A 14338-nucleotide genomic window follows, 5' to 3' on the forward strand; every position below is an offset into this window, starting at 1 on the left:
TAAGATGCTGTGGTTTAGATTTCTGGCCAAAACAGTGCTGCCAGCACACCAATGTTTTGGCTGTTGCTGAAAGGTGCTTGCACAGTGTCAAGGCTTTCTCTGCTTCTCACCCTGCTTCCCCCGCAGCAAGTGGGCCAGCGCTGGGCAAGAGCCTGGCAGGAGACATGGCCAGGACAGCTGACCCCAGCTGGCCAAGGGGATGTTCCCTACCATACAGACACCATGTTCAGCAATAAAAACTGAGTGTTTAGCCTTTCCAAGGTGGCAGTTGCTCGGGCTTCGGTCTGCTAGTAGGACATTGTGAGTGATGGCTTTTGCTTCTCATTTTTCCCCCCTCTCTTTCCCCGCAACCCCCCCCCCTTTACTTATTAAACTGCCTCTGTTTTGACCAATGAGTGTTTCTAGTGTTTGCTCTTCTGATTCTCCCCCTCATCCTGCTGGGGGTACACCTGGGTTAAGTGAGAAGCTGGTAGGTGCTTAGTTGCTGGCCAGGTCAGCCCAGCACAGGAAGGCAGTTACTTCTGCACCAAAACCTTCTGTCACATTACTAAAACTATCTAAAGCTGCATACGTTTTCAACCATTCTTTCCCCAAAATTGTTCTGTAAAAAAGTCCTAAACACGAAAGTTGGTATTTTGTAACGAACTTCTCTAAGGAGCAGGGACCTAAAGATGTGAGCGCAACTGTAGAATTATGTTCATTTCCATGGCAATAGACTATAGCATCACAAATATAAGATTATAATGAACTGCAGGTGCAGAGCAAAAAGAAGAAAAATCTCTTATACAACTGCAGATACTTGAAATAACACCAGGAAGAAAGAGAATGTATGCATACAAGATTAAAAAAAAAAGGGCATGCTGCTGTTTTAGGTTTTCACTGAACATTTTCTGGAATGTTTTCACATGCGTTCCAGGAAAAGAAAAATCTATTAGAGGTCTTAACTATAAAGAAGCTTAATGGTTCAGGTTATGCTTCAAAGATTTAGAAAACCTGGTGAGAAGGAAGAACATTGCCCAATACTGACAATACATCCACCACTGCCCTGTTGGAATAGCCTTTGTCATGGCATGTCTAAGAGGAGAAAAGTGGGGCTGGCTTTTGCCAAAACCGTTGCCTTCTCCAAGGCATTAATTACTGTTCTATCTGATCCCAATCAAAGGCTACATACAGTCACATTAGTCTGTTCAGGGAGCTGGGCCATGTCTGGTTTTAATGTATGTACTAATACAAGCCCAGTGAAACATGCACCTCCCAAAAGGCAGCCAGGTAGCTGCGGCCACCCAAGTCAGAGCAAAACTTGTCTTAAGAAAAGAAATGTTGATAAATGCAGGAGGCGATTCCGAGCGTAAACCAGACATTTACCCACCTATTGATAGGAATGCATTTTTAATCTTAAAGGCCGGCTAGACTATTTCGTAGCTTCAAAGTGAAAGATTTAACTGGTGCAGGAACCTTGAGAGAGTGACTGGATCTAAATTCACCAGAGGGAAGAGGCATGCACAAAAGCTGATGCCCTGAAGCTCATCTTGGTACATTAAAACCAGCAAGCCAGCTGAATCAGGGAAGAGGGACCTTTCTGGTGTAACTTTAAGTAGCCACTTGCACTGCAGGAGGAGACCGTCACAGCTGTGGTTCTAGAGACTGGAAGGTATTACACATTTAGTGAACAGGGTGCAACAAGAATAACACATGGGAATGTAAAGCAAAAGCAAACAGATGGAAGTGTGGACTGTTCTATGATTGTGGAAGAAAAAGGCATTCAAAGTAGTTCAGTTCAGGCTCTCACTGAATCTAACTTATCTAAAAAGACCTGATTACTGCATAAAAAAAATTTCAAAACAATTTTTTTGCACAAGGCATACTCCTTCCATGCACATCATTTGCTGAACTTGAAACCGCACAAGCTATACATATTAATAGTAATAGTTATATACAATGTTTTTCCCGCTAACTAGATTTCAAGGGAAATTTATATGCAATGAATAAAAGGCTTCAGCTTCTTCTAAATAGGAACCAAAAGTGGTGTTTCATTACATCACATAAGAAGATGTATATTCCATTTGGTGCCTTTTATGCCTTCATAATGTAAGTGAAAACTGGCATTAAATCATTCCAACCGGTATATTATATGGAGTGAAAATAAGAGAATTTGTGACAAAAGAGAAATATATTGAGCTTTTTGGCACTGAGTGGCTTTTCAAGAAGAACACAAGGAATATTGAAAGCCATGGTGGGATTGCTTTAGTCTGGGAGGCCACGGGAGCGCAGAAAAGGTATAATGACAGAAAAAACTAAAGACCAGAGGTAACAGAGAAAATAACAGTGCTATTATTTGTGAGAGAAGAGGAGGAAAAGTTAACACCTATGCAGATCTACTCTTTGCCAACAACATGAGAAAGACAGAGGTATTTTGTCCTGGGTAGAAGCACTGTGAGAGAAAGCCATAAAATGCAGAATGTTTGTTCTGAGAATGCACCTAACATGCCCGAGCTACTAACACATAAAACTTAACAGAAAGTGAAACTTTGCCTTATTTCATTTATACTAAGGTTCATACAGGTTAAGCAAGGTTCATACAGGTACAACATTTTCAACTTAACCAACGTGATTCAGCATTTTAGTTTACTGAAAACATTTTAAAATAATCTAACAAATACAGAATCCATTTTTTTTTTTTTTTCTGAAATTATCAGAAAAGATGGGGTCAGGGGGGGCTTGTGTCATTGCATAAGGAATGTCACAGCTTGGTATCTTGTAGTAAAGGTATTTTCACAGCACCTGGGGGGAGTCTAATCCTGTGACCCCTGCACAGGGTGGGGAGCAGCTGCGCATCCTAGAGGAACAGGGCAGGCAAAACTCAAAAATCACACACATCTTCTTGCCAGCCTTGCAACCTCAGTGCTGTAAGAAAGAAGCTGTTCACAGGTCTGCCTTGGTTACACAAATCAAAGCTGCAAGGCAGAGGAGAAGGGACCTGCGTGCTCTATTTTCTCATCTTGTGAAACCATAACCAAACAGCACAAAGTCAGCACAGTACCTTTGACCTCTGGCCGATACTGCATGCCATCGTCTTTCTTTCCAACTGCGTTTGTGTCATCTGTTTCTAGATGATAAACATATTCATGAAGAGCTATTAGGAAAGGCCTTATTTCCAGATCACTACATGTATGTCATTGGGAAGCCAGAATAATATTCAAAAGAAGTGTTTTAATTGCAGCAAAATTGGACACATTCCCACATTGCTCCTCTCATACAACCAGGCTGGTAGCACAACTGGTCAGTAACAGTAACCCCAGCGTTCAGACCAACACATGGCAAACCTCAAGATGTAGGTTTTGAACTAAAAACTTTTCTGTGGTATGGGCATTATTTTGGTGACAAGTCTGGATTGGTTTTGGAACTGTCCAAGTTACAAATCTAGATGCTAGTGACAAAGTGATGGTGTGGAAAGCTGTTATTCCCATGAGAAGGTCCAAAGTGCTAGACCCTAAACTGAAGAGTCATGCACATGATTAACTACAAGGCAGCAGACAGAGAAATTCAGAGGACCATTCCAACACTGGAAAAGGAAATGGATAAATATTTGTGCAATCGTTGCCCAACTTGACTCACCTTGGAAGCACATTGTATAGCCTACAGCAGCCAGAGGGAACATTTCCAATATTCCTTTTGCTCTCCAGCTTCTTACCACCCCCTCATGTAAGACCCGTTGGACTATTGCTTAGATTCTCCTAACAGCTTTTGCTGCCTTTCCAGGTAACAGCAGCCAAAGAAAGATAATGTAAACATGGCACATAGGTATGTAGCGTAAACAAATCTCTGCATGAGAAACACTAACATATAGGCAGGGAGTTCACTGAAAGCTGGATCGGTGACTTCTGATCAAAAATTGAAAAGGGAAAGCTCTATCAAGCCCACTTATGTCAGAATTTACACTACCAGAAAAACAAAATTATGCCTACCTGAGCAGTGTCCAAGATGCCTGATGTCGATCTGCTCTTGCCTCAGACATGATGCTTCTCTAACAAAGCATGGATTGTTATAGGAACTTCCATCAGAAGCACATACAGGATTAAAACTGTATCCACTGCAGTCTATATTACATACACACCTGTTAATTGAAACATACAGCAATACAAAATTGACATCCAGCAAACAAAAATTAAGTCATGTTGAGTCCTGAGTAAATATTAGCTCATGCACTAACACCAGGAGAGAAGAGCATTTTGCATGAGGATGCTGAAGAATTCATTGAGGTCTCAGGCTTTCAAGCAGAATGTACAAAATTATGAATAGGTGCTTCAGTGTGCTTTTTAATAATGTATTGAGGTTTCTTGTAGTTTTACTATGACATCGATCTCATTGATTAACACCTGAAAATTGATAACACATTGCAAGGAAGATTTACTATATTAATATAACAGTTCATGGTGTCTATTCTCAGGTGTGAACAAAACCAGGCGAATATTCTATTTTTTTTGAGGTGGCAGGATCTGAAAGGCAAACAAAAAGAAAGGGACTCCCATTTCTGTTAACAGTAAAAGGAGTTTTTCTATTTCAGAGGCTGTACAGAATCAATATGCTTTGTTAACTGTGCCATTTCAGCAAGACATTCATTCGTACCTTTGAAAGTTAACAGTGGGTTTATTATGTTGTATTTTAAACATGATTATGCAATCTGAATTATTTTGTATCGCAGCCAATTGACACTTTGCTTGTTTTAGACACACCATTTTCCATATAATTTGCAATCAGGGATTGTGAAAAGAAAGTGAGAAGAATGAAGACCTGGCATGTAGCTGGTTCCTAACCACACAAATGCAGGACAGCCAAAGACTCAGATAACACTATGCCTTACCTGATTTTGCCCCAACAAAAAGTCCTGAAATTTTACAGGTGTGAATGGCACAGGAAAACTTTCCAGCTTTCCAGGCCCCACCCCTGTTGCTTATTTTAATCAATATTCTACTTTTTAACTGAACCTCTATTATTGAGTGAAAGTTTCTGTGTGTGTTTCACTTTGCTCTGCAAGCTCCATTCCACCTCTGGACTGGGAAAAATAAGGAGTGTGGCAGCAGAATGAGGGGTGAGATGGTGGCCAGGTCCAGCTCTCAATCGAGCTTCTCTTGATGCTGTGAGTGCAGGAAGAGCCGCTCTGCATCTTCTGAAGAGGCGGCAGTGGGCACAGGGGCCTCTCCTTGCCAGAAAGCTCTACACAGAGGGCACATGGCCTGCCTGCTAGGAGTTGCTGCTAGCTCCACCTTGATTCACTCTTGTAAGACATGGGGTGGGAAAAAACCACTGAAGCTACCAACGTGGTAAGCTATGTTCTTTCCAGCTGTTCCAGATATAATTAAATAACTAAATTGACATATATGTGCCTCAAGTCAGTAACAGATCTCATGGAAGAACCTAATTCCATCGGCTGTAGAAATGCTGAAGATGGCCAGTGTACCTTTTTGTCTCCCTCTTTTTCTGTCAGCATGTTTTGTTGCCTGAAGTTGCTAATTTTGCCAGTAATATTTCATGCCTATGGACTTTGGATTGTTGCTAGACAAAAGAACATCTCTAGTACAAACAGGTTTTTAAGTGCACCAACAGTGAAAACCTGCCCCAGTGTTGAGCCTCGACACATTTTAGGGACCTACCTCAAAGTACTCGTGAAGCCTCTAAATATCAATACGATGAACATACGACAATTTTTCTTACTAGAAATGCTAATGGTTGTTAACCTTAGACCTAGGAAAGGAAGTATTATCTTGTTTACATGCTCCCACATGATTTCAAGCCTAATAAGCCTAATAAGGGTTTATTAGGATTTACTGTATGCAAATAAAAGGTTCATGGCTCAGCAGTTGTGCACATTTATTGACACAAATGAGCAGAGATTTAGTCCTAATTTGTATGACACTGGCTACGTGCTTACAAACACCTGTGTTCAGCACTCAGGAACCACCACAGCCTGCATGCACCCACCCCTGTCACAGTTGAGCACATTTGTATATGTGTATCCAGACCAATTCCATCTATATTTCTACATCTAAACAGTTCTAAATTTGTCTGTAGTCACCATCTAAGGTCTACAGCATCATAATTACTGTTGGGTTTTGTAATTCCTAGTGATATTAAGGTGAGTTTTGACAATAACTTTTTCTTCCTCATGGTGACATTGCAGGCTACGTTTTCATGCTTTGCTGTGTTTAGATTTAACCTCTAATGTTAAATGCTTGCTTTCTTAGCATTGCTAAATGCTTGTTTTGGGGGTAGTTGTGCATTCCTGACCCTGTTTTTCTGACAAACACTCTATCTCTTCAATGTACAAAACATGCTTTTTGTCACTTCAAATTTACATCTAAAAGTAGGAAAATTTAAAAACAAACAAGCAAAAATCACACACACACCAAAAAAAAAACAAACCCAAACCAAACCAACATGACCAGAAACCCACAAGAGGAGAGCTTGTGACATGTCCATAAGCAGTGGGGCAGGGTGAAGCGGCTGAAGCCCACACTGACCAGCTGCACCAGGCTTGCAGTTGCCTTTTGTTATTGGAGCAGGACAGAGCTGGTCACTGCTGGGGTGGCAGCCAGCGGAATGCCAGCCTGCTGCCAGTCTGGATACTGGGATTTGCTGGAGGTTTGCAAGCACACCACATCCCTGGTGGTGCCCCACTGGCACAACAGACCCCAAGCAGCTGGCAGACATATGTGCTTGCCGCCCACAGATGTGGGGGCTGAAGGCACATCAGGCCTCCAGTGAAGGCCCTCTCCGGCTGGACAGCCAGACCAGGCGATGGGGACATGTCTGCTGCCCACCTGTTGGCCCTGCTGCTTATGGATAGGCTTCCCAGGCAGGACAGCCCTGGGTAGATCCTGTCTCTCCTTCCCCATGGGGAGATGGGACGGACATTCATGGTGGTTTCTGCCCCACCATGGCTCTCTGTTACCAGCCATTGCTGGCCACAGTGCCCATCAAAACCAACTGAGCTCCTGGGGCATCCCCTGGTGTTTGTGTCCCTGATCTGCAGGATCTGCCCCCTCTTCCAGGATCCACACCATCCTCCTCCCATGTATCCTTCTTCTGTCCAAGGGCACTGCCTTTCAGGACACCTCTTCTCTCCAGAGCCCAGGACCTCAGTTTCCCAGTCTAAGCCGTCTATCTGCACAAGCTCATGGCATGACCAGCCTCTCAGCTGCTCTGTCTCACGGCTCTTTATTAACTGAACGATTGAGGACAGGACACATCACCCAAAATTTACCACCAGTCCATCCTGGTTGCAGCTCAGGAGTTCAAAAGTTAAATTTCAGATGTTTACCGCCCCCCATGCACCTGATTATCTGCCTGTGTTGTTAACTACTTCTTTGCCTACGACCATGATGCCAAATGGTACATCTGGCCTTCACCTGGCCATTCAGTTACTGGTGCAGATGCTTCTACAGAGCTGTCTGGCATGTAAAAGCAGCGTACTGTGGAATAATGAACAGTTGAAATGGACTGACAAACTTAAAAAACCTGAAACTATTTTGCTTTGTTAGTCAAACATAAAAGCCTGAAGCCTTTCAGAGGGCTGAAAGGGAATGAGTTAGGTGAGGACATGGCTGGGCTGTGGTGCTCTGAAGGGAGCAAGGCCTTCATGGATGCAGTAGTGTGGCAGAGATGGAGCCAGACGCTCATGTTAGAGACCTGTATCTGTCAGAGAATCTGCGTGGGGGCAGTGAAGTTGTCCTTGCTCGTAGCTGGTTGGCACTACACCCAAAATACAGCCAGGTTTAGCAGGAAGCGCGAAATTGTGAGACAGGAACAGTGCAATATAGGGACTGCTGCCACTGATAGAAAATTTGAAACACAAGTTGTTTTTAACTGCGCAGTGTTTGTGGAGGAAGGTAAAACCGCAGGAGAGCAAGTTGCTGCTCTGATGCTGCACATCAAACACACAGAAACTGGCAGCTGAGTCCCTGCAAGACGACAAGACCACCACCACAGACTGAAACAAAAAAGCAGCTCAGGAAAGTAATGGAAGATCCCCAAATGAACCTGCTATGAAATACAGAAAATATGTTGCACTCTGAAGTCAGAGAGTTACGGAGGGCAGACAACAGCTTGATACTGAGGACATAACAGAAAATTCAACCTCCTGAGGGGTAGCAATGCCCCTCACCATCCAGTTTGAGTGCTAAAGCCAGACAGAAGTCAAAGCCCAAGACTACCAAGTACAGCCCTGGAGGCTGAACCACCCCAGGGACCATACAAGCAGCACAAGAAGTATGGGAGAAGATGCAGCAGACAGTATTGATGAGTTAAAAGTGGATCCTCAAAGCGCAGAAATCTTATCACGGGCTTTTGCAGCCAGGAGAACCTGTGTGAGGGAACACAGCCTGTGGGCTTTGTTTTCCTTCACAGCTAAAAACTGAAGCTGGACACAGAACTGAAGTTGCATATCATAATCTGTTCCCTGACAAATCACTCATGCTGAGAAGAGAGCATGAAGAGAGCAAAGGACAACACAGAGAGCTGCTCAGCAAGGGAGGGCAGGAAAAAATTGAGATGGCGAAGGGTGAGTGGGGATATGTGGGAGGAGCGCAAGAGGGGCACCCAGGAGGAGAGTAGATCCTAACTGTAAAATTCTTAATATCCCGTCTTTTAAGCACTTATTCTCACTTCCGCCTTAGCTCCCACCAGTGCTGTGTCCATGTACAGTGGTCCATGAGAGCAGTGCCATGTGCAGCTCCCCAAGCTTGGCCAAGCAGCTACAGACACTTTCCAGAACGACTTGGGCTGAGGAACAGATGAAGGGCAGCCCTGCCATGAGGCTGGACTCCTCCAGCCACCAGCCTGCCATGGGCGCTCGCCTGAAAACTTAGTTTCAGGGGCAAAGGGATGCAAAGGCTTTGATTGCATTTCTAAATTCACATACGCAGTATAAAAATATTACGCTAAACAATTAGAGATACAATATAATAATATGATGCAACAGAAGACAATTTTATAAAACAGGAAGCATTGGAAAGTTTGTATCAGCAAGGGTTAGGTTAGGATTTTAAACCATATAAAAAAGTTGTTTTGAACAGAATTTTCCACCTTACTACTACTTCCTTTAAATATGTATTAAAACACTATCTGTTTTGTTGAGACAACAACACAGATTTGATTCTAGCCTTAAGTATTTTAACACTGATATTTAGGTAACATTTTTGCGCTATTCCTTATAGAAAAGAACAGAAACAAGGCGCATTTTCATCCCTCATTACCAGTGGAAATAAAAATGAGATGTGCTGTAAGCATGTGCTTTCTGGTGTGAGCAGGTAGGTGCACACTGAAATTACAGTGTAGCAAAATGTCTGTTTTGCAATAAAAAGGTTAAAAAAAATAACAGAATAGAACCTAGTACACAACATTATTTGTAATAATAGGAAATGCCTCAGATGTAGAAACTTAATTTCTTATGTGCTGAATTAACTATTTAGAACCTCTGGCCATTTTGACCTCTCAGTATGTTTTCACAGATGTGAAAGGCTGGTCTGAGTTTGGATGGCTGACACAATCCAAGGAGATGATAGCATGTGATGATGTCAGTCATAAATAACTGCAGAACAAAACCCCATATTTAAGCTTTTAGTGTGGAAAACATGAGGTTCAAACCCAGGTCTGAGTTGCTTCCATGCTGCGAGCAGACCAGGAAGGTGAACATGGGGCAACTACAGCTGAGGTGAGCAGCCAGCCTGACTGCTGGGCTCACGTGTGAGAACTCTCCTCGGTGGCAGTGCAGAAGCTTGAGCCCAGTCTCTCTGGTAAACGCCGCTCTGACAGATACGTTTATTCCTTGGGAATGACCCTACAAGGGAATCAGAAGGTATCTTGGGAAGGAAAACGTGGAATCATGTAGATTTTCACAAAGAGAAAAATAATTCCTTTGAAAGCTTGCAAAACAAAAATGCCAGAGTACTTTTAAACATCATAGTATCTTTCTCCTAGCTATCAATTATTTACTCCTGCTATTTGGAGTAACTTTGGGAACAATTGCCTGAAGTCCAGCAGTGGAGCAAGCATAAATTGTTGTGTGAAGCTGATCTTGAGCTGCTAAAAGTGAGAATAAGCATAGCAAAGTCTGCATAAAAAACAAACAAAACCCCCAAACAAACAAACAAACAAAACCCCCAAACCAAACCAACAAAACCAAACCCAAACCCTTACAATAAAAGGTTTCTCTGTTGGCCGAGTTGCTTTTTCGAAGTGCCAGTGTTCCCTCGGTCTTGCCAAAACCATGCCATGTCGGGTAGATTAATCATCACATCCTAACACAAGTCAAAACTACAGCAAAATCTGAGCCCTGCTACTGATACTGGGTGTTTTGCCACGGTCGCTTGAAACTGAGTGAGGACTCCACAGCTTGAGCCCCACCACAGCTCTGCTGTGGTCTTTTTTTGTGTGTGTGTTTGACAAACATGATCCTTCTTGGTGTTCCATGAACATAAAGGAAAACTACCAACTGGTGCCTTCAGCCTGATGTGTCGCTGCTCAGCACAACCTTCAGAAGAAAAGAGTCACTTAGGGAAAACTTTCTTAACAGAATCATGTACTAAGGATGGCTTGAACATGCTTGATGCTTCATACCATAAAGAACCGAACGAGAGCTTCAAGTATTTGCTGTAACAGCTTTTTGTATAAGTCGCATGGGGATAAAAGGAGTCAAACCACTACAAGAGTTTTTTTTCACAATAACCTTGCTATTGGTTTTAACCAGAAGGATTGAAACAGGTGGTTAATTCTCTAAGTTGATGTCTTGCTAGAGAGGCTCAGTGCCCTCAACAGGTCTTTTCTCTTGCTTAGCCCTGGGAAGTTAACAGGATGTATCCAAGTGTTCTCCAGATGTACTAGTGTATACAGAAAAAAACCCTTAATTTTGTCACCTGTCATCAGAGAGCTGACAACCTAAGAAAAAAGGCACTAGCTTGCTTAGAAGTTGCACGTGTGTCATTAACACCATTAGTTAAACAGAAAAGCATTTGAATTTCGGGAAAATACAAAGTGCTATAATTAAACCAAATAAAAATTTTAGGTGGTTTTCATAAATAAGAAATTAAAACGTACAACTCATTTATTAGGGGCCACTAGGTGTAACAAAGAAAACGTGTTTAGTAAAATGATTTGACACATTTGAAACAAGCTCAGGGTGTAAGAGCACTTGCCGCTATCGGTAAATTAATTAGATCCCCAGAGATCAGAACACATTTCAAGGCTACTTTTTGTTGTCAGGCTTCAAGGTATACGTGGTCTGTTGGAAACTCTGCATGCTTAAAAGCCACAGTAGATTCACAGAAAAGAAAATAAAAAAGGGAAAGGAATTGCAGATTTGTTGGTTGGGTTTCACTACAGAGAGAGGCTGGTGTTTCTATCAGGCTGCCGCATTTGTGCCCATCTGGGATTTGCTCACAAATGTATTCTTCTGGCCCGGCCTCACACCGAGTGCCGCTCGCCGCCCCTTCCCAGCAGCTGACAGCAACAGTAAGCTTCCGTGGGTACTCACCTATTTATTGGCACGTCTTCTTACAAATGGGAAAAGGAAACACTAGAATAAAACAAAGTGTGCGAAATGCACACAGATGGATAAGGGTGTGCTTGGTGGAATAAATTTAGGTGAATTGAAATAGCAAGGGTGTTGCAATTGCAGTTAGGAAGATAACCATGTCAAATGAAGGATTACTTTCCATTTGATGTTTCTTCCCTTGTGTGCAATTCTTCCCAGATGAAACCCGAACTTAGAAAATCTGGATTTCAAACTGATTTCTCTACCTACTCAACTCAAGCTGAATCTTCATTAGTTTTTTTCTGGTGCTTTTTAAAAAATCCCTTTATAGCACTGGGGACATAAGGGCAAGAAAAGTAGATTTCAATTCTACAAGCTTCTCTGTGCCCTGTTTGAACAACCTCTCCGTCTTCACTTCTGCCCAGTAATACAGAACCCTTTAAATACCATAAGCTTCAGCTACTTTCCAGCCACCCTTTCACTCAATTTTTTAATTTCGTGGCATGTTTTTCTCTGACTACGGTAGAAATTTAATCCTTACCTGTAGTGAGCACCTAGCAACATATGTGATGCGCTGATGCTCTCACTAGAGCAACCTAACCTTCCCTCCAACCTCGAATAACAGAAACCTTCCAAGACTTGGCACACACTGCTGCAAAGATTGTTGAAAATATACAGTAAAACAACATGCCTGGATTATTATCCATCTAGGATCTATTCAGTCTCTTGATAGTTGGTATAATGAAAAGACCGTTACACTACTCCTTTCATATCAGGATTTCCTATAGCCCAATTTTGCATAATTCAGTGATCCCATGACACAATTATAAATTTTTTGTTTAGGTTGATTTCTTCTATTGTTTGTGTCTGTGTTTTGTTTCACACACAGAAACTATAGGATTTTTTTTTTTTTTCCTGCTGGGCCAGAAAGCTGTGAATTGCATTTACACAGGATTAAGATGCCCTTCTTTATGAATACCTGTGTACACTATCATACCCCCCCAAAAAAGTTTGGCTATGATGATTGAATGAAAAAGTGGTCAAAAGAGGTAAGTATAAAGCATCATGCTGTAATTCAAACAGACCAAATCCTATCCTGGAAGACAAATTAGATAGACAAGGCAGAGACTGGGACTTCAAAATGTCCATTCTGGTATTTGTCAGTGTTAATACTTACAATTAATTTCTGGTTTGGTCATTGTGAAAACAGTCATTGTGTAAATTATAGGCCAGTTGCCTCTATGTTGCTGAGACAGATTTTCTTTCCAAAGTAGAACTTGTAAAAACATAATCATCTTGAAAGGTCTGTTTGGGGATCAGTTGTCAATCTTTCTTGAATATCTACATTATGAGTTAAAACAGGTCTTTGACAGCCTAGTACACTTATTAAAAAAAGACTGAATGTGCTCAGAATCTCATTTCCATATTTTATCTGTTAAAAAAATATAGGTAAAACTGAAAACATAACACATTTGAACTTTTACAGTGAGGCTATTTATAAGTTAATGACTTCCGATTTTTAAATCAAAATTAATGAAATTTATTCCAGCCATTTAGGGACTGAAGGAAAGGTAAGCTGTTACTGAGCATAGACTCATAGAATAGTTTGGGTTGGAAGGAACCGTCAAAGGTCATCTAGTCCAACACCCCCGCTGCAAAGAGCAGGAACATTTTTATCTAGATCAGGTTGCTCAGAGCCCCATCCAGCCCAGCCTTGAATGCTTCCATGGATGGGGCACCTACCACCCCTCTGGGCAACCTGTGGCAGTGTTTCACCACCCTCATTGTAAAAAAAATTCTTCCTCATGTCTAGTCTGAATCTCCCCTCCTTTAGTTTAAAACCATTACCCCTTGTCCTATTGCAACAGACTCTGCTAAAAAGTCTGTCCTCATCTTTCCTACAGGCCCCTTTTAAGTACCAAAAGGTCACAATAAGGTCTACCTGGAGCCTTCTCTTCTCCAGGCTGAGCAACCCCAGCTCTCTCAGCCTGTCCTCACAGCAGAGCTGTTCCAGCCCTCTGATCATTTTTGTGGCCTCCTCTGGCCCCTTTCCAACAGGTCCATGTCTGTCCTGTGCTGAAGGCTCCAGAGCTGGACACAGGACTCCTGATGGGGTCTCACCAGAGTGGAATAGAGGGGCAGAATCACCTCCCTCAACCTGCTGGCCATGCAAGTGAGGGCTTTGACAAGGTGGAGAAACCTCCTGCATCTGGCGAGGGAGCAGCTCTGCAGAAAAGGACCTGAGGATCCAGGGGAGCAGCAGGGCTGGGAGGCTGCTGCACAGGAGTGTCACCAGCAGAGCAAGGGAAATGACTGTTGTCCTCCACTCAGCACTCATGAGGTCCCATGTGGAGCACTCTGGCTCATTTTGAGACACCCCAGTAACAGAAAATACCTTGAGAAACCGGAGAGGCTTCAGTGGCAAGCCACTGTGACAGTTAGAGGGCCGGAGTGTGTGTTGTGTAAGGAATGGCTGGGGACGCTGAGCTTGTTCAGCCTGGAGAAGAGGTGAATGATTGCTGTCACCAACAACCTAAGATGGGTTATGAAGAAGGCTAAGGGAGTCTCCCCTCAGAGGTGCACAGTAGAGGGCCGAAAGACAACAGCTGCAAGTCACGGTGAGATAAATTCTGATTGAACACAAGGAAATTATTCCTCAAAGTGAGAGCAGCTCAGCCCTTGAACAGCTGCCCAAATGTTAAATCTCCCTTAGTGGAGATGATCTGAGTTCTCCCGGAGAAGCCCTTGAACCACCTGAATGGACTATCCCTGGCTGCAGTGGAGGGAGGAATTTTGTACCAGATTGATTTC

At 42.8% G+C, this 14338-nt stretch overlaps 1 protein-coding gene across 1 annotated transcript in view; it reads right to left on the reverse strand.

The window, feature by feature from the left end:
* Window positions 1–14338, reverse strand: part of TMEFF1 (transmembrane protein with EGF like and two follistatin like domains 1) — a 125828-nt gene that overhangs the window by 8222 nt on the left and 103268 nt on the right. The window contains exons 6-7 of the mRNA XM_065830896.2: window positions 3966–4114; window positions 3041–3106 (exon numbers count right to left, since the gene is read on the reverse strand). Coding sequence (XP_065686968.1) covers window positions 3041–3106; window positions 3966–4114 — 215 coding nt within the window. The remainder of the gene's footprint in view (window positions 1–3040; window positions 3107–3965; window positions 4115–14338) is intronic.

This window comes from Patagioenas fasciata, chromosome 2 (assembly GCF_037038585.1).
Source record: "Patagioenas fasciata isolate bPatFas1 chromosome 2, bPatFas1.hap1, whole genome shotgun sequence".
NCBI classification, from domain to species: domain Eukaryota; kingdom Metazoa; phylum Chordata; class Aves; order Columbiformes; family Columbidae; genus Patagioenas; species Patagioenas fasciata.